This window comes from Podarcis gaigeae (assembly GCF_964106915.1).
Source record: "Podarcis gaigeae genome assembly, chromosome: 5".
Taxonomy (NCBI): domain Eukaryota; kingdom Metazoa; phylum Chordata; class Lepidosauria; order Squamata; family Lacertidae; genus Podarcis; species Podarcis gaigeae.
The window spans coordinates 79431099-79451008 of record NC_139681.1 but is presented as its reverse complement, the minus strand read 5'-3'; the positions used below and the strand labels follow the sequence as shown (position 1 = coordinate 79451008).

Genomic DNA, 19910 nt, shown 5'->3' with positions numbered 1-19910 from the left:
AGCACCGGATACAAAAATAAAAATAGCTCCCTCCCCCCTATATTTGGCCAGAACAAAGGCAGCAACCCTAGTTAGGACTGCGCTGTAATCATTTTACGGCAAACCACGAAGGGGAAGCTAGGAGAAGGAAGGAAGAACACCGGCGTCGACTGAATCTCTTGGTGCATTTTTATTGCAGCAGCAGCAGCAATGAAGGCGCGACTCCCGCAAGTGTCCGGCAAGCGGCGCTGTGCCCCGGTGCGCGCGGAAGCCTGAGGAAAGGAAGGCGCAAGCAGTGGCGGCGCCTGGTCAGCCATGGCGGGTCAACGAGGCGGGGAGCCAGCGAATTACGTCTCTCGCCTCTCGGCATGGGCGGACGAGCACCTCACCCTCGTCCGGGTAGGAGCAGTGGCGAGGGAGGGAGCCGGCTGGCGCCTCGGCAAGGCGCGCTTGCTTGCCTTCGCCCTTAGGTCTTTGGGGATAGGCTGAAACGAAAAGAGGTCAGAACAGCGACGACCAAGACAATAAATGGGCATGTTGAATTTCTGCAGCCCGGGATCCCTGCTGCTTCTCCAAAGATGTCGTGGCCGCGCACCATCGTTGGGGATGGGCACTGAGCACATGCTCAGAGGCGCTCTTTCCCTTCTTGATTGCGTGCCCTGGAGGCACGGGAACAGGTTCTGGTTTGTAGCTCTGCTGCGCCAGGCTATAACAGGGACCCGGGTGCAAATGGAGGGAGGAACATGGGAGTCCCCTCTTTGGCCTATTTTGGTTCCGCCTTTGCTCACATGCACGATTTGCTTCACTGGCTGAGGGGAAAACGGGGGGTACATTTGGTCCTCCTTGTGAGGGAAGGGTTTGATTTCGTGGAGTCAAACGATGTTCAAAGATGTTAGGAAATACTAACTTGTAAACGTGTTCTTCCTTCAAAGTATAAAGTGTGTTTTGTCATGTGGGGCAAAGAGGGGTTGGGGAACGGGGGTGATACAGACTTGGGAAATAGTTCTGGAGATAAGAACTGAATGCCACAGCCACCAGGTGTGTAAAAAAAGTAAAGGACCCCTGACAGTTAAGTCCAGTCGCGAACGCGTTTACTTTCCTGCATTTACCTATTTATCTACTTGCACTTTGACGTGCCCGCCGACCTTCTGATCGGTAAGCCCTAGACCAGGCTTCCTCAAACTCAGCCCTCCAGATGTTTTGGGCCTACAACTCCCATGATCCCTAGCTAGCAGGACCAGTGGTCAGGGATGATGGGAATTGGAGTCTCAAAACATCTGGAGGGCCGAGGTTGAGGAAGCCTGCCCTAGAGTCAGTGGTTTAGACCCCAGCGCCACCCGCGTCCCTACCAGCTCTGTAGCCCTAATCTAAATTGTGCTTGCATTTACACTTTTAAAAGACCTTCCCTGTGGCTGCAATTACACTTTAAAAAGACCACAGGAGATTTAGGCTTTATTTGGTTTAATTTAAAAAAATAAAAAATTAAAAATTAATTAAGGCAACTTTTTAACTGTTCAAAATATTTTTAATTGATTAATTGTCTAAACTGGAGGTTTACACTACATCAGCTGGAATCAAGGGGTCTCAAGAGGGAAATTCTTCAGGGGTGCAATGTCCTCAGACAAAACACATTTTAAGGTTTATGCCAGCACATATATCACAACCTTTTTGAAAAATGTTTTCAGCTTCAAGGCTGAAGTTCTAAAAGCCATTGCAGTAAAGAGATATTTTGCTTGGTACAGTGGTACCTCCGGTTACAGATGCTTCAGGTTACAGATGCTTCAGGTTACAGACTCCGCTAACCCCAGAAATAGCACCTTGGGTTAAGAACTTTACTTCAGGATGAGAACAGAAATCGCGTGGCGGTGCAGCAGCAGCAGGAGGTCCCATTAGCTAAAGTGGTACCTCAGGTTAAGAACAGTTTCAGGTTAAGAAGGGACCTCCAGAACAAAGTAAGTTCTTAACCCGAGGTACCACTGTAGCTACTTCTGAATTCTCAGACTAATTGCACAGAAGGAATTCGGTTTATGAGGCTTGTTTAGAATGGATTGAAGCATGCAAGTATGCAAATATCAGGAGATCAAGAAATCTAGGGCAGTAGATCTAGCACTAATGATCAGGAAAAGCCTGAGCATAAAGGTGTGTTAAAAATAAAATTAAAAAGTTGGAAGCTTGCTACTATCCATGCTTCCCAGAATACTCATATGGAAATTTACGCACAGGCCATAAATAAAATTTAGAGGCTTAATCTATTGCAATTCATTTCACTGAGTTGCTGCTCTTCCTGCCTAGACTCACTTTCACTAGCAGAGATTTGGGCAAGGCGTGAACAGCAGCAAAGGCTTGCATAGACCCATATGAATCTGGCTGCATAAGGAGAGGAGGTGTGGAAGAGTATCTGTTGCTATTCACACTGGAGAGAGAGAAAGTTGGAAGTGAAAGTAGTTGAGGTTCAAAATAATGAGAGAGTGTGTGTGTGTTCCTTGTTACCAGAGGCCATTCTGGGAGTCAGATGAGAGACCTCTGGGTTCTGCTGGGCTACCTGCGGAACCTGGGTCAAAACCAGTAAGCAAAAATCAACAAAATAGATTTTCAATATGTCATATTTTCTAAGATTGGCTCATTTGTGATGGGCAACAGTTTCAGAATGGCAACATCTCTGAGCAAATTCGATATGTCAATCATTTGTAGTTTAGTGTGTACAATGCTATGATGACCATGTTCAAAATATGTTCCTAAGCATATTTACTCATAACCCAAAGATGTTTCATTAGTGGTTCCTTCCCATCCTGGGAACAAGTGAGAAGTGGGGCGCCACAGAGTTCTGTCAGGGTTGAAATTGGGTATGCTTAGCGATGATATGAGAGCCATCTTCAAGTATCTGAAAGGTCATCACATAGAAGAGGAAGCAAACTTGTTTTCTGCTGTTCCAGAGGATAGGATTCGAACCAATGGATTCAAATTACAAGAAAAAAGATTCCAACTACAGTAAATGTTAGGAAGGAATTTCTGATGATCGTAACTGTTTTGAGAGTGAAATGGATTTCCTTGGAAGGTGGTGGACTCTCGTTCATTGGAGGTTTTTAAGCAGAGGTTGAGTGGCCATCTGCCAGGCATTCTTTAGCTGTGATTCCTGAATTGCTGGGGTTAAACTAGATGACCTTTGGAGTCCCTTCCATTTTAGAAGTCCTGGTTATTTTCATTAGGTTTGGGGTTGCAGTTACTTGCATTTTAGCACAATCCCATGCATATTTACTCCAAAGTAAGCTCTACTCTAAAGCCGCTTTGAGGTTTGTTTGCTTTTTATTGCCAAGTGGTATATAAATTTTATGGAGAGGGGATACAATCCCAGGAGTAAGCCATGTGGAATTAAATAAGACTTACTTCTGAATAGACCCAGTTAGGATTGTGCTGCTAGATAATGAATTCAGCAGATGCCCAAAAATAATTATAAATTTTATATCATTTACATTACTTTTATTTATTTAACTTTTTCTTTAAATAATGGATTGCTTAGAGAAAACTAAATCTGAGATCTCTTTGTAAACGTTGTTGTTGTTTAGATTAACCGAAACCTAAGTCAGAAAACCTTTCTGACACATAACTGTGGCTGCTCTCAGATATGTATTTTTTGCTTTCCTCTTTATAACGATAGCATGCTCTGGCTTCAGTTAAATGAAAGACATGCAGTGGAGACTTAAACATTTTATGAAATAATTTATTATGTTGTTTTCTGCAGAACATCAGCACTGGAATGGCGATAGCTGGAGTAATTTTACTTGCAAAGAGTGTAAAATTGGTAAGTTATGTATTGAATTTAATAACGTTTATGAGTTGCCTGAAGTGGTTAGGTGCTACACATAGCACAAGTTCAATAATGAGCAGTAATTGCTTGCTTATCTGTAATTTTTAGCCAAAGTCTATTATTGTAATTGAGCCTTTTCAATCTGAAGTGTACTTTTAGCAGAATATTTAGATCTCTAGCCTGCTTGATCCCTAGAGTAAGCTGAAAATTTGAAAACACAAGCAGATTCACTGCAGTCGGTTTTCTAACTAGAATGAATATAAAATAAATCACTCCCTGTTAAAATGGTGGTTTTATCTACTCAGGGCCAATTGAAATGAAGAGGACTTAAGAGTCCTTCCCAGAACTGTCAAGCTTTGTTGATTTTTCACTCTTAGGACTTTAAAAGGTTTAAATGCCTGGGGACCATCATATCTTAAGCAGTATCTCTCCATATATCAATCCACATAATCATTGAGATCCTTCAGGGAGTGTTGTAATTGCCAACTAGGTAAGCTTGCCTGATGCATGGAACAGGGGCTTATCACTCATGGCCCCTCCTCTACAAGAAGACCTGTCAAAGCCCATCATCACTTGTTCTTAGAAACAAGATTTTGGGGGTCTCATTTAACATATTTCATTATACTTGACGGTGCACCACATTTTGGCTGTTTAGTTTGTTGTGAAAAGATGACATGCAGCTGCTCCAGTTTCTCAGTTAATAAAAATGGCCTAGAATATATAAATACAGGTATGAAATATCAGTTTGCCTTAAGCTAGGAATTATTTTTTGTTGGGGGGGCTCATCCCTCTGGCGAGAGATACATCGTGTTCCTTCTGGGGTAGTTCACCACCTTTGATCTCCACCCTGCTCTCACTTGTAGCTCTATAGAAACGCTGGCCTAAACTATTTACCCCCAACCTATTTCAAAATTAGAAAAGAGTATTAGCCCTTTTGGCTTCAAAAAAAAAGGCAGCCTGGTCTCTCTAACTGAATGCCTTGCTAAACAATGAAGCAAAACCCTTCTGGAAACTGGTCTCCGGTTTCCTGAGCAATAGCTCCCCAGCCCCTAGCTGTGCCATTCCAGCTCAGGTATGGAGAACCATTTTAGAAATATATTCACGGAAAATTCAAATCTCCCCACCAGTTTTTATGATGACGATTTGGCAGAACTGTCACTGTCACTGGTTACAGTGGAAGACGTCTATACATTAATTGGGAACCTGAAGAGTGGTAAGGCCCCAGGAAATGACTTTATCTCGGCTGAGTTGATCATATCAAATCAGCACTGGTGGGGTCCTCTTGCGGCACTTTTTACGATAGTAAATAACTCAGGACCATTAGGTCCAGTCGTGACCGACTGGAAGTCGGCGTACAGCTTCCGGGTCATGTGGCCAGCATGACTAAGCCGCTTCTGGCGAACCAGAGCAGCGCACGGAAACGCCGTTTACCTTCCCACCAGATCGGTACCTATTTATCTACTTGCACTTTGACGTGCTTTCAAACTGCTAGGTTGGCAGGAGCAGGGGCTGAGCACCGGGAGCTCACCCCGTCGCAGGGATTCGATCCGCTGACCTTCTGATCTGCAAGTCCTAGGCTCTGTGGTTTAACCCACAGCGTCACCCAAACCACTATTGGCAAATCGGCCGGGTCAGTCTGAAGCCTACTACCGTATTTTTCGCCCCATAGGGTGCACCGGCCCCTAGGGTGCTCCTAGTTTTTTGGGGGGGAATAAAGAAAAAAAAATTATTTCCCCCCCAGGCGCGGGGCTGGGGCGGGGCAAGATCAAGCTTCCCCCGACCCTAGCCCCCAGAACAGGCTGCTCTCCGCAAGCCGTGGGAGCCCTCCCACAGCTTGCAGAGAGCTACCCGAAGCCCGAGCGCGACTGCTCAGCGCGCCCAGGCTTTGGGATAGAGGCAGCTCTCCACAAGCCGTGGGAGCCTGGTGGGAACTCCTGCGGGCTCGCAAGGCTTGCGGATAGCTTCCTGAAGCCTGGAGAGCGACAGGGGAAAGCTTGCATTCACCCCATAGGATGCACACATATTTCCCCTTCATTTTTGGAGGGGAAAAAGTGTGTCCTATAGGGCGAAAAATTGTTGTTGTTGTTGTTTAGTCGTTTAGTCGTGTCCGACTCTTCGTGACCCCATGGACCAGAGAACGCCAGGCACCTCTGTCCTCCACTGCCTCCCGCAGTTTGGTCAAACTCATGCTGGTAACCTCGAAAACACTATCCAACCATCTTGTCCTCTGTCGCCCCCTTCTCCTTGTGCCCTCCATCTTTCCCAACATCAGGGTCTTCTCCAGGGAGTCTTCTCTTCTCATGAGGTGGCCAAAGTACTGGAGCCTCAGCTCCAGTATATCAAATATCTTCTGGATGACAAGTCCAGTGATATCACAGTGGCCATAGCAAAGTTTCTTTCAGTAGTCATACGAATCAAAGATCAACATACCCATGACTAAACAAATAATGCTTCGGTCTCCCTTCCCTGGGGGTTTGAATCTGTATTTTATTCTGAATCCATGTTATGGGTTGTTGGACCGCAATAAAGATTATTATAAAATAATCAGATTTCAGCTGGAATATCTGGGAGGCATTTCTCGTTTTTTCACATGATTTGGGATGGCTTTTACAAGTGTTACTTTCCCCTACAAACCTTTGTGAGAGATTGGCTGGAAAACAGCCTCATGTGTTTCCTTGAAACGCAATAGACTAGTTGGGCATTAGTGTTTCAAGGCTCTGTTTGTGTCCCAGGCTAGTCACGTATTTCACAGACAAAACATATTTGGCTATTTCCCAGCCAAATCCTTATTTGTTAAGCAAGCAAATGGGTAAAACTGACGTGGAAGGCGGCATTGTAACAGTTGCTTGATGGCCCAAATCAAACTTCACTTCTTTAAGGATGTAAATCACTAGGATATTAGCTACTTTGTACTGGACTGTTCTGTGTAAAAACAGCTGCTTTTATATGTGTTCTGTTAACTTTTCATTGCTATTTTATGTTGCGTTGTTTCTCTCTCCCCAAATCACCCATGATGTTTCTCTTAAATTATATTTGACTTCCTTTGTCAGTACCTGTATGGGTCTTCCGGCACATGGCAAATAAATATTGACTTTCCTGGGCAGTTTCCCACTTTGCGATCTATGTCGATCTCCTCCTATGAGTATATGAATCATTTTCTTGACAGTGTGGAAACCTATATTGTTCAAATGTGGGTTCATAATTTACAGATGGGATTGACAGTAGCATCACTGTGTATTTTTTTTTTTTTTAAATCTGCCTTCACATGATTTTTGTTTTATTCACAGAACTATCTGATGAGATACATTGCTTTAGAAAAGGTATCTTATACGGTTGGCACATACTCTCCTTCCCAGATGGAGAATGGGATACGTGTGTGTGTGTGTGTGTGTGTGTGTATGCGTATGCAATTGGTTTCATGTGTTCAATTAGTGACAGGCCCATAAGCAATCAAGATTCAAATGCCTCATTGTGCCCACTGGGATTTCTGAAGACCAAATTGACAGTCCCCTGATTTCTTCTTTTCAGGAGCTGTCACCTCGGGCTGGTAATATGTGTGCAAGGGCCAGTGCAGAAAAGTAGTATGTGTGAAGCAGTAGCAATATTAATAGTAGCAGCAGTACCATGAGTAGTAGCTGGCAGTGAGTAAAAGAGCAGATAATGGCAATGTGAGAGACACATTACTACTTCATTGACTTCATCCCTCTTTGCCAGTGGAACGCTTTGCCTCCTGCCGGCCATCTGGCTCCTATTGTTGCATTTAAACACCTCCTTCAAAACTTGGCTGCTCACCATCTTTCTCCAACTCAGTCTTCCACCTTTACCTTTCCCCACCTCTGCCCTTGCTTTGAATTTCATCTTGTGTCTTGCAAGCCCGAGGGTGGGCTTTTACATTGTTTTTAAAAGGTAAAAGGTAAATGTAAAGGACCCCTGGATGGTTAAGTCCATTCAAATTTGACTTTGGGGTTGCTGCGCTCATCTCGCTTCAGGCCAAGGGAGCCGGCCTTTGTCCACAGACAGCTTTCCGGGTCCTGTAGCCAGCATGACTGAACCGCTTCTGGTGCAACAAAACACTGTGACAGAAACCAGAGCACACAGAAACGTCGTTTACCATCCCTCCGCAGTGGTACCTATTTATCAACGTGCACTGGTGTGCTTTTGAACTGCTAGGTTTGCAGAAGCTGGGACAGAGCAATGGGAGCTCACTCCATCATGGGGATTCAAACTGCTGACCTTCCGATCGGCAGGCCAAAGAGGCTCAGTGGTTTAGACCACAGTGCCACCTGCGTCCCTTTGTTTTTATATGCAACTTGTCTAGTTGAGATGTAGCCTAGGAGTCGGCTTCAGTGTGTGAGCAGGTCTTGCTATGTTTTTAATTTTAAATTAGTCAGCGCTGTGCAGTTTCTGTGGCCAAACATGGTCTCACTGGAGTATTTTCCAGGTTAAGAATATGTCATGTCAGTTGCTTTTGGAAAGCCAGACTAAGTGCAATCAGCAGACTTGTTTCATTATGTTTATTTACAGAACCTTCGGATGTTGTTTGCAAGGTCTTCTGTTTCTGTGAAGAGACCTTGCAGGACAACAGGAGAGAAGGATTGGGTAATAAATTAATTCCTGGTGGCTTGACCTCCTCAGTAATAGAAGCCAGATGTGATATGAGCAACATAGCAAAAGACCATTCTGGTGGTAAACTCTAGTTACTCTGCTGGGCCCTGCTCCATTTACCAGCTTCTCCTACATCCGTACTGCTTTTTCAGAGGTGGGCATCCACCCTCCATACTTCTCTTCCCCTGCCCACCCTCCAAAACCTGGCTCCTTTTCCTTCTGAGATGAGTTGAGGCTGAGGACCTGATCCCATTGAGGGAAATGTGCCAAAGTTGCTAGTAGGACGTTGCTAGTAGGATGTCTATAGGGCGACATTATATGTTAAATTTCAATTGTTTCAATGTATAGCCCATTCTATGTCAGGGGCTTGAAGGTGAGTTGTGATATGTAGATGACAGAGATAAACTGCTTCATAGAATAGGTTTATAGAGTGACAACTTGCCATTGAGTGATACCTGTAACAGGTTATAGCTTGGAAACATTCGCCGGTATCTTATTATGTGATTTAAATAATTACAGAGATCTATCCGGACATTACAAGTGCTTCATTTTTTTATTCCCCCCTCCCCTGTCTCTTTCCTTTTTTCATGAAAAGACAACCAAATTCGCAACTGCTATGGAAATACCAGTGGAATTTATAGAGAAGAACGTTAAGCTGCGGGGACGGTTGCACCGAATAAGTGAACAAGGATTGGAAATTGAACATGTTCCCATTACAATTCCAATCATTTCATCTTTGCAGAGAAGATGTAAGTAGGATGAAAGACATGCGTGAGCCCATAGTGGCCAAGTTAAACATTATTTAACTATCTGCAAACTTGATACTGTTAATAGCATGATTGTCACAGTCTGTACCTTTCCGCTCATTTCGTCCTGATCTCACCCTTCCACACAATTCCACCGCCCCAATCATGTAGGTATGTATGTACAAACTCAGAATAACACTTCATGCATTTTATGAAATGGACTGTATCCCAGGAAAGCTTATGCCACAAGAGTTCTTTTTGGTTTTGATACTTAATAATATCCCAATCTGCCTGGTATCATTGAATGGAATCCCCAGAAAATGCATACGCAAAGCAAATACAGTGGTACCTTGGGTTAAGTACTTAATTCGTTCCGGAGGTCCGCTCTTAACCTGAAACTCTTCTTAACCTGAAGCACCACTTTAGCTAATGGGGCCTGCTGCTGCTGCCGCCGCGCCGCCGGAGCACAAATTCTGTTCTCATCCTGAAGCAAATTTCTTAACCTGAGGTAATATTTCTGGGTTAGTGGAGTCTGTAACCTGAAGTGTATGTGACTTGAAGCGTATGTAACCCGAGGTACCACTGTACAGTGTGTGCTTAGACATTGCAAAAGAATTTGAGTGCTTTAACTGCAATCCTAGCTACGTATTTAATTCAGTGAGACTTGCTCTCAGGGAAGTGGGGTTAGGATTGCTGTCTTAATCTCTTTGAGAAATCCATGGGAAATGAAATCCAGCAAAGTGAAAATAGAACAGCAAGGACTTTAAGAGTTGCACAACTTGTTCCACTTAACTCAAAGGCGATTCAGGGTTGCTTTTTCCCCATGCTACATGAGATACAACTGAGGAGAATTTCAAAAGCCATTTGCTTGGGGTCTACCGTTCAAGGAAAAGGTAGCAAAAATCTTACTGAGCTGAGCATAACTAAGCCCTTGGGCTAAAAGTCATTCTTAAGTGTAGTGATTCTGGAATTCTAGAACTATTGTACCTACCATGTGCTCCTTTCTTACCTCTGCATGGCTTGATGTAGAGATAACATTGTATTTCCATAACAGTGTCGCACAGATGAAAATAACTGCACCGTTGACTGTTTTCCTACTTCAAAGACAGAGGTCCTAGTATTTTTCAAGTATAATCCATCCTATCCTAGCTATAGAGTGAACATTTTCTTAACGAGGACTCCTTCACACACTACAGCTTGAGCAGCTTGTACTTATAGTATAAAATTTGAAGCACATACTTCTTATTTTCTCAAGCCTTCTGCACACCTTGGAAACGCATGCTGTGAGACTAAGGTTAACTGTCACTCCTTACCTTACAGGAGATTATTGTCTATGTTATTTAAGTTCCTCAAGTGTTCTGTCAGGTGCACAGCGCAGGTGTATAGCTTGTACCATTTAAATAAGCAACGTCAAAATATGTTTTCCTTTTTCATGTCTGTATCCCGACCACTTTTGATACAGGAAGCTGTACAGTACAGTTGGTCTCTGGTGATGGAAGGTTATATATTCCACATCATTGGAAATATGAATGAATTATAGCTAAAAGCTATAAGCCGTCACAACTGGTCACAATGCGTAGAATACAAATATTTGATTTAAAACTGAACCACAACAACAGCAAAGCAAACATACAAAAATGCAAAAATCACACCTGCATAAGTTAAGCACTCCACATCTCACACTTCCCCTTATGATACTTGTCTTGGTGCCTAGCTCTCAACTTACCTGCAGCCAAGGCAAATTTTGCAACCAGTGCAGTAATAAATGCATTATTGCCAGCCAGCAAAATAGAGATTTGCTCAAGGGGAGGTGGGTTGGAAAGAGAGCAAAGGATGTAGTCAAGGAATTTTTGTCTAAGGGATATATATAAAGGGCACCATAACAAATAGGGTTCAATGTCCTCCACGTTTCCCGACTCACAGATGCAAAGTCTTTGTTATTAAATCTTTCCATTACATATGCGGAGGGCATGCACTGAGAACGCAAAGCTGTAAATGCTTTTCTAAGTGGTCCCAGCATGAGATTAATAAAGTATTGCTCCAGCCCAAAAGATGTTTTATATATTGGATACCAGGATGAGTATGCCATCTGGAAAAGTGAATGAAGGTCCCTCTGTTTAGAGTCCAAATAAATTTTTTCTTTGATGAGTTGCTTGACTCTGTTAGAGGCAAAATTTGGTAGGGAGTCCACATGAATCCCATAATAATGGAGAATCTTGGAAATATTACAAGGCAAATGATTTCTGAAGTTGCTTTGGCTCTATCAGCCCATGGCAAATGTTAACTTAAAAAAAAAGCCCCCAAAACCCACAGTACTAGCTGCAAAACCAAGAATATTCACTCAAGCTGGGAAATTTTCCATGTAAACCTAGCAGATCAGAACCCCAGCTGCTTAGATTTATTAAGCCAACAAAGTGTCTCTGATAATGTTGTAATTAAACAATGTTATTGTGCATGCATCCCTAGGGAATTCAGATGGTTTATTGCTGATCAGACTTGCTGGTGTGGAGCTAACACCAGATGGCACGGTCTGGTTGAAAGAAGAGGTAAAACCCCCACAGATGATGTGGTTCCAACTTCTGGGAAGGAAGGACTCAGCGCTTGATTGCCTTGTGGTAGTAAGTAAGGTAAATAAAAATGGGAGCAGGGGGAATGGATATGCATCCATGAAACCTAATCCTAAGCATGTATACTCAAGACCCTCTGTGTTCTCTGGGACTTATTGCCAAGCAAAAATGCATAGAATTGCAGCCTTAATCTCTGCATATTTAATATTTTTAAGGTGGGTGGCACTGTGGGTTAAACCGCAGAGCCTAGGACTTGCCGATCAGAAGGTTGGCGGTTCGAATCCCCGCGACAGGGTGAGCTCCCGTTGCTCGGTCCCTGCTCCTGCCAACCTAGCAGTTTGAAAGCACGTCAAAGTGCAAGTAGATAAATTGGTACCGCTCCGGCGGGAAGGTAAACGGCATTTCCATGCACTGCTCTGGTTCGCCAGAAGCGGCTTAGTCATGCAGGCCACATGACCCGGAAGCTGTACGCCGGCTCCCTTGGCCAATAAAGCGAGATGAGCACCGCAACCCCAGAGTCAGTCACAACTGGACCTAATGGTCAGGGGTCCCTTTACCTTTAATGCAGCTGTTGTTTTCTGTAATTCTTGTGTAAGACACTCAACAGCGCTATCGATGTCTATTCCGAACAGGGTAGATTTTCCAGTATCTGCCTAAATGAAGAAATCCTGAGACGAGGGCTTGGCAAGACAGTTCGTATTGATGGACTAGCTCATGAATCCCGGATATATTGGAAACTCCACAAGAGGCTCCTTCGAGCTGAATTGAAAGCCGTGAGGAAAAATAGAGGGATCTGGAAAGAAGAAACCTTTATTGAGAAGCTGAAAGAGCGTATAAGAAACAACAGATACATGCAGAAGTTGAAACAATTTGCAACCTGGCTAAGCATCCGCCTCTAAAATCGATGGGTTTGTCGAGGAGGAAGAACACACACACACACCAGATGGAGAAGGATGCAACACTGTATTTTCCTCCTGTCAGAATATCACAACTAATGCCTGGCCTTCTGTTGGTGGCTTCTGCCTTAGGGGAAGAAAACGAAAACATCACAGAATATGTTTCTGGAGGAGATAGATGCACATAGCATATTCAGATATTAGTTTAAATCAGATGTAAGTTATCCAAAAGTATAAAAACAGAGACCCAAATCTGGGCCACGTAACATTCCAGCAAGAGAATAAAACTGAAAGCTTGCTTCATAGAGGGAAGTACTGGAATTAACTGAGGTATGTCTTATGCATGTGGCTGCTGTCAGTCCTTCCCTAATCGTGGAGCACCTGAATTAGGCAGCAGACAGAGTGGAGAAGCCTTTTTTCTCCTGTGAGGTTGTGAGTGGAACATAGGTTCAGCTCCTAGGATTGGGAACCACCGTTCTTAATCAGCTAGTGCTGATTTTTTCTGCTGCATCAGCCTGTGATGAGGTGGTAATGTACTGAACAGTAACTTGAATTCCTAAATGCTCTTTTGGTGTAAATTTAGTTCACGGCACCAGCATGAGCACAACACCTTTGCTGTAAACTGATGCAATTTGACATTCGTGCTGCCATCAACTGAAAACGTGGGCATTTGCCACCAGTGGGCTCCGTAGTCTCTGTTCCCAGGGACATTACAAGTGTGTGGTATCATACATTGCACCATGCATGAGCGTTAAAAATCGGAATCACAGTTCTTGGTTTTAGCCCCTGGGAATATACAAGGACTGTTCTAGAAGAAGTTGCTTTCACTTGATTCTGGTTGTATTCTGAGGTTTGGTTCTAATGCAACTGATGTGTGGGTTACTGCGCCATGTTCTGTGCTATCTATGTGAGTTGTGATTGTTTGGCTGAAATCCACTGAACTGTGTAGGGAAACAGCTTTTCATGAAGAGCTTTCCATCCTCTACTGAGCAGTGCCTACATGGTAGCATTACAAACCACTGCACATAGTTGTGGCTTGCGTGAGTTAGGCCATGGTTGGTTCCATAGGAGCTGAACAGATTTAAAAGTAAAGGAACACTGCTTACATGGCTTTTGAACTGCTTTCTAAGGTTGCAGTGCCAATTGTACTCTCTTGCTTCAAAGTTCCATTGAAATGGAAATTCATTCCTGTATGACCTTCGTTATGTATTCTTGCCAAGATTAATTGACCTGATTGATAATCATAAGATCTGAGCACTTGACTCATGTTTACTTTGGTGGAACATTATGTATGCCTGTTTGTTCTGAACCATTTAATTTATATACTTAGCTAGAATTTGGCGGCCCGATGATAAGGCTACTGTTTTAATAATCTTGCTAAACAATCTAGAATATGATAATATTGTACACGGAGGATTAAACATAGTATTTCTTCTGTTGTCCTGTATAATTTTTGCAAATGGCTCCCTTGAAAGGAGTATGTCGTATATATATAGACATTAAAAGCTTAATATACTTAGTTACTGTCAGGGACTCAAGAGCGGGAGCACAGGGAAGGGAGGAGATGGAGAGCAAGGGGGAGCAATCCGAGGGCAGCGTAGGAGAAGATGACAGTAGCCCGAGAGATTCCATGAGCCTCTCCAGCGAATCGGAAGATTCACAGAAGGGGGCGCCGGTGGCCAGGGCAAGGGGGGGCCCAAGGGGGACAATCCAGAAACAAGGGGCCAGCGGGGACTCCCAGAGCAGCAGTTGGAGATCAGGACCAGCTTCCCCACCAGAGCGTAGTGGGGGGGAGGAGTCCCAGGTATCGGGGCCAGCGTATTCACCACCAGGGAGAGAAGATGAGTCAGGGTTGACCACGCCTACATCGGAGAGTCAGGCAACGGAGGGGAGGTCACGTACAGCCAGCTTCCAGAAGGAAGGAAGCAGTGATAGAAGCAGTGTAACGGTCAGGAGGAGGATCACGGGGTTGGCGCGAGAGCCAAGTTCAAATGTACAGGAGCGCGGGACAGCAGAGAACGAGGATTGGGAACCAGGTCCTAAAGCCCGCAGGAGGCAGGGGGAGGAGTCAGGCAACTCAGCGTCAGAAGAGTCCAGAATGGTGAATGCCCCAGCGGGCAGGAGGACCCAGAGGAGGAGAGAGGAGAGGAAGAGGTGGAGCAGGGCTAGGATCTTAAACTGGTGTCAGAGGGGAGGAGATTCAGACGGAGCTTCGCCGGTCTAGGGTTTAAGACGTAGAGCTGCGCGCTGCGGCTTTGAAATGGAAACTGAACTTCAATAAAGACTTTTGTACATAACGACAGCCTGGCGTTGGTCCTCTGTGAGCTGGGACCTAGGGGCAGCTCTGACAGTTACGTATTTCTATACCTTGAACAAATGAGACCTTTTCCTCTCTTGGAAGTTCCCTAATATCTTGTTCCTTAGCCGTATAGCTGAAAGCATCACAACTAAAAATGTGGTTTGTATGTGCACAGAGCATCTGTTACTGGCTATGACAGATGGCCCTTGGTGCACACATGAATTCTGTGGTTGCCAAAAGTGAGGGAAGCCCTTTTTGTGAGCCTGCATCTCAGGACCTTCCCTTATGTCTTGTCGAAAGGATAAATCAATAGGCAGTGCCATATTACCTGAGACTGTCATTATTGTTTATGACTCCTAATAATTAGTACTATGTGAATGGGGGTATCAACAGAAGAGTGGAGAAAGAGTTGAGGAATTGAGCTGGATCATTTCTCAGTTAGGAGGCATAAAATTGGAAAGGGGGGGTCTTGGCAGGGGCTTTGCTAATTGCACTGAACAATAATCATGTCCTTCCTGGACAGTCCTTGGCTGTCTTGACAATGCCTTTTTAGTATTTTTTTTTAAGGCAGTGCACAGTGCTTCCACCCCTCCACGCCTCTCAGCGAACCCAAAACTAGGTTTTTCATTGCAGCAGCTGTGCCGATTGCAAAACACCCATGCAGTATGAAGGACGAATGAAAATATGCATCCGTGCAGTATGTAATAATAATAATAATTTATTTATACCCTGCCCATCTGACTGGGCTTCCCCAGACACTCTGGGTGGCTTCCAACAAAATATTAAAATACCGTAATACATCAAACATTAAAAGCTTCCCTAAACAGGGCTGCCTTCAGGTGTCTTCTAAAAGTCTGGTAGTTGTTGTTCTCTTTGACATCTGGTGGGAGGGCGTTCCACAGGGAGGGTACCACTACCAAGACGGCCCTCTGCCTGGTTCCCTGTAATTTGGCTTCTTGCAGTGAGGGAGCCGCCAGAAGGCTCTCGGCGCTGGACCTCAGTGGACGATGGGGGTGGAGACGCTCCTTCAGATATACTGGACTGAATGCCGTTTAGAGTTTTAAAGGTCAGCACCAACACTTTGTAAGGCTCTGTAGTTCTGTTGTGTCATCTTAGCTCCTGATGAAGACCTGAGCTGTCTTTCAACAGAAGCTGGGCTTTCCCATTAAGGAAGGGGTAGGAGTGCAGCTGGAGGCAGGGTATTCAAAGCTGGGAGTTTCCTTTCCTTTCTTCTCCCCCCCCCCCCCAACTCTGCTCCCAAAATTCAAAACTGCTGATAACACCGAGTAGTTCTGCTGTGTAGCATTTCTGGATCAGACCCAAGGCTCATTGTTTTTTGCTACTTATGTCAGAAATAATGCCATATTCTGTTCCGTGTTTCCCGTCCCCAGCCCATTTTTTCTTTTCTTTTTTTGCATAGAATAAAGTTGTGCTTTTATATTACACTAATGGAATTTCAGGCAGATGTGGATACACTTTAAGTATTTGTGTTGTTGTTTTTGCAAGCATTTCACCTGTAAGGTAAAGGGTAAAGGGATCCCTGACTATTAGGTCCAGTCATGGCCGACTCTGGGGTTGTGGCGCTCATCTCGCTTTATTGGCCGGGTCATGTGGCCAGCATGACTAAGCCGCTTCTGGCGAACCAGAGCAGTGCACAGAAATGCTGTTTACCTTCCCACCGGAGCAGTACCTATTTATCTACTTGCACTTCATGCTTTCGAACTGCTAGGTTGGCAGGAGCTGGGGCCAAGCAACGGGAGCTCACCCCGTCACGGGGATTCGAACCGCCGACCTTCTGATCAGCAAGTCCTAGGCTCTGTGGTTTAACCCACAGCGCCACCCGCGTCCCTGTAGGAGTTTCACCTGTAAGTTTTCACCCACAGGTTTCACCTACAGGTTTTCACCTGTAGGAGTTATTTAAAGAATAAAATAAATGTCATGTACATTGCTTTCATTACCTACCAGGAATAGTAGACAACAACCTAAAAATATACGCCTTTTGAATGTTTTGAGAGGTAACTTTTGAAAATGAACTTTAAGTGGCTTGGCTGCTTTTGGCACCAAACATCTTGTCTCTACGTGAGACGAGCATCCACTTCTGTTATATTTGCTAGCAACACTTCAGTCAATTTCTACTAATAGCTCAAGGATCATTCCTCATGCTATGAGGCAATTTTGACTGATGAGCAGTGATTGCGGAGAAGGAAGGAAGGTTCAAGCCTTGCTTCTGGTAGTCTTGTGTTGGCCAACAATGCCATCAGTTTGCATCTCTGTAGGCTACTTCCAGCATCTGTTCCCACACTCCGTAGACCATCCTTGCTTAACCTGGCAACTTTTAGATGTTCCGGACTACAAATCCCTTCATGCCTATTGGCCATGCTGCCTGGGTCTGACGAGAGTCGGGAGTCCAAAACCATACTGAGAGCAGAAATCTGGGGAAGGTTGGGCAGTTGCTGCCGGTCAGGTTTTGCTCCTTTCTGAAAATGATGCCACTGTTTAAACACTGTGTATGTACGTGTGTATTTCTTTGTCGAGCAAACTTTAGAATTAATAGCTTGGCATTGAAAGAGATGCTGAACTCAATCTATCACGAATGTCTCTCAGAGTGCACTTGTGTTCTAAAATTAATTTGGGAAAGCATGCATATCGCCCCCACCCCCGCGCTCTCCCACCAGCTGAAAGACAGTGAAGAAGCAGGTTTGCTGGCTAGGACTGTAAAGGGACACGGGTGGCACTGTGGGTTAAAACACAGAGCCTAGGACTTGCCGATCAGAAGGTTGGTGGTTCGAATCCCTGCGGCGGGGTGAGCTCCTGTTGCTCGGTCGCTGCTCCTGCTAACCTAGCAGTTTGAAAGCACACAGTGCAAGTAGATAAATAGGTACTGCTCCGGCGGGAAGGTAAAAGCCGTTTCCATGCGCTGCTCTGGTTCGCCAAAAGCAGCTTAGTCATGCTGGCCACATGACCCGGAAGCTGTACGCCGGCTCCCTTGGCCAATAAAGCGAGATGGGCGCTGCAACCCCAGAGTCGGCCACAACTGGACCTAATGGTCAGGGGTCCCTTTAAACCTTTACCTTTACTGTATAGCAGAGCATATTCCCCCTTCTTGCAGAGCCACACTGTTGCAGAAGAGGAACTGTGAATGTGTTTAGGGGCGAAACTAGGCTTTATTTAACTTGGGTCAAAGACCCAGTTGGCATCCCCTCACGTGCACACACACAGACTGGGGGTCTCAGTGGCACCTCTCTGGAGGCGTCACCTGGGGCAAAAGTCTGGCTAGCACCTCCCCCCCCAACCCAAGCTACAGCCCTGGTTTAAGGACTTGCATACATGGTGGTAGTGTCATGCATGTGCTGGAGAGAGTATCGAACTGGTTAGACCGGGATCTAGCATGGAAAACAACCTCCTCTCTTGAGTTCTGAGAGCCAGGACCATCTTAAAGAATCATAGAATCGTAGAGTTGCAAGGGAGCCAAGGGTGATCTAGTCCAACCCCCTGCAATGCAGGAATCTCAGCTAAGCATCCATGACAGATGGCCATCCAACCTCTGCTTAAAAACCTCCAAGGAAGGAGAGTCCACCACCTCTCGTGGGAGTCTGTTTCACTGCCGAACAGCTCTTACTGTCAGAAAGTTTCCGATGGAACTTGAAACCATTGGTTTAAGTCCTACCCACCAGAGCAGGAGAAAACAAGCTTGCTCCCTCTTCCATCTGAAGATGGCTATCGTATCGCCTCTCGCTGTCCTCTTTTCCAGGCTAAGCATACCCAGCTCCTTCAAGCGTTCCTCGCAAGCCTTAGCTTCCAGACCCTTGATCATCTTGGTTGCCCTCCTCTGCACACGTTCCAGCTTGTCGGCATCCTTCTTAAATTGTGGTGTCCAGAACTGGACATGGTGTTCCAGGTGTGGTCTGACCAATTCGGTTTACAGGACTTGAAGAGCGCAAATGAAACTAGCCTAAACTTTAGAAATAATGTATTTAACAATGGCTTCCCTCTTTTAGTCAAGCTTTTATTAAATATCAGTTGGGGGAAGAGTTTCTTTGTGCTGTGCTTTGAAACCTGCACAGCCTTTCCCTGTACATTTTGGAAACAACAAGGGTAGAAACAAGTAGCTTTGTGGCAACCAGTTGGGGAAACTGAATTGGGGAACTCTGCAGAGTTCATCAACATCTATTTTTACTGTGTAGCAGCATCTTCAGTGATTAAGTGAAGATTCATTGCTGGGGTGAAGCTAGTAAAAAGTCCTGGAAAAAACAGCATGACTGCAGCAACCCTGCTGTTAAAAGTCTGGGAATGCGATAAATTCATTCATGGTGGCCTCAGTGGCTGGTGGACATAATACTTCCAAACTTCTAGCTAGATACATGTTTGCCTCTTCCGTTATTCCATTGCAAGAATTGGTCTACTGCACACATTTTACTTTTGTGGTAAGTGGAATATCGAATGAAACCATCGTCAAGACTCGAGTCGTTTTGTAAAACCCAAGTTTCTAGTCCTACTGATGAGGGAGTAATGCTTGGAAACTTGTTGGTTGATGATTCCGAAATCCATGTAAGGGGTTATAGTGGTGAACTTCAGTCGGAGTAGAAAAAAAAAAGGACAGCCGCGAAAGGAAACATAACGGTAGCTAATTAATAAAAGGAAGGGGGAGACAGTGCTTCAGAATGCTTGCAGTGTTCTGTTTTGCGATGTAGCATGCCTGATAGATTTTCTTTAGGTGGGGAAAGAGGCTCTTACTCTGCTTATTGTATGTATCAATTTGCTTAGAGCACATAGTTGAAAATAAATAAACCCACTTTACACCTGTGATAGGCAGTGATCTGAATGGTGTGGGCAAAGGGAACTTCATGCAGAAATAAGCCTTGTCTCTAGATGGGGATTGGGACATTGCTGAAGGGAACATGACTGAGAAAGCGCCATCAACTTTGGTGTCTGCCCATAAAAGAAAGCCTAGAGGGGACGGATGTCAGCAGATTCCAGGGACCCTCTTTGCTGTGAGGTTTGGGAAGCTGACTT

General features: G+C 44.8%; 1 protein-coding gene across 3 annotated transcripts; it reads left to right on the top strand.

Annotated features, from left to right (window-relative positions):
* The first annotated feature begins 221 nt into the window (after positions 1-221).
* LOC310845307 (protein C3orf33) lies at positions 222-14117 on the top strand. Of its 3 annotated transcripts, XM_083740130.1 has the most exons (6): positions 225-378; positions 3719-3778; positions 7072-7104; positions 8985-9138; positions 11602-11762; positions 12335-14117. In XM_083740130.1, exons 1-6 carry the CDS (start codon positions 295-297, stop codon positions 12599-12601), a joined length of 759 nt encoding a protein of 252 aa, XP_083596256.1. In that variant the 5' UTR covers positions 225-294; the 3' UTR covers positions 12602-14117. The 3 variants fall into 3 exon arrangements, with proteins under 3 accessions (XP_083596257.1, XP_083596256.1, XP_083596258.1); XM_083740131.1 differs by lacking the exon at positions 7072-7104 and having other exon boundaries at positions 222-378; XM_083740132.1 differs by lacking the exons at positions 225-378; positions 7072-7104 and adding an exon at positions 427-479.
* Positions 14118-19910: the final 5793 nt, after the last annotated feature.

Coding starts and splice junctions, on each gene's coding strand:
- LOC310845307 (XM_083740130.1), top strand. CDS start 295: ATGGCGGGTCAACGAGGCGGGGAGCCAGCGAATTACGTCTCTCGCCTC. Junction 9,139..11,601: donor TTCATCTTTGCAGAGAAGAT/GTAAGTAGGATG, acceptor ATGCATCCCTAG/GGAATTCAGATGGTTTATTG. Junction 11,763..12,334: donor GCCTTGTGGTAGTAAGTAAG/GTAAATAAAAAT, acceptor TATTCCGAACAG/GGTAGATTTTCCAGTATCTG.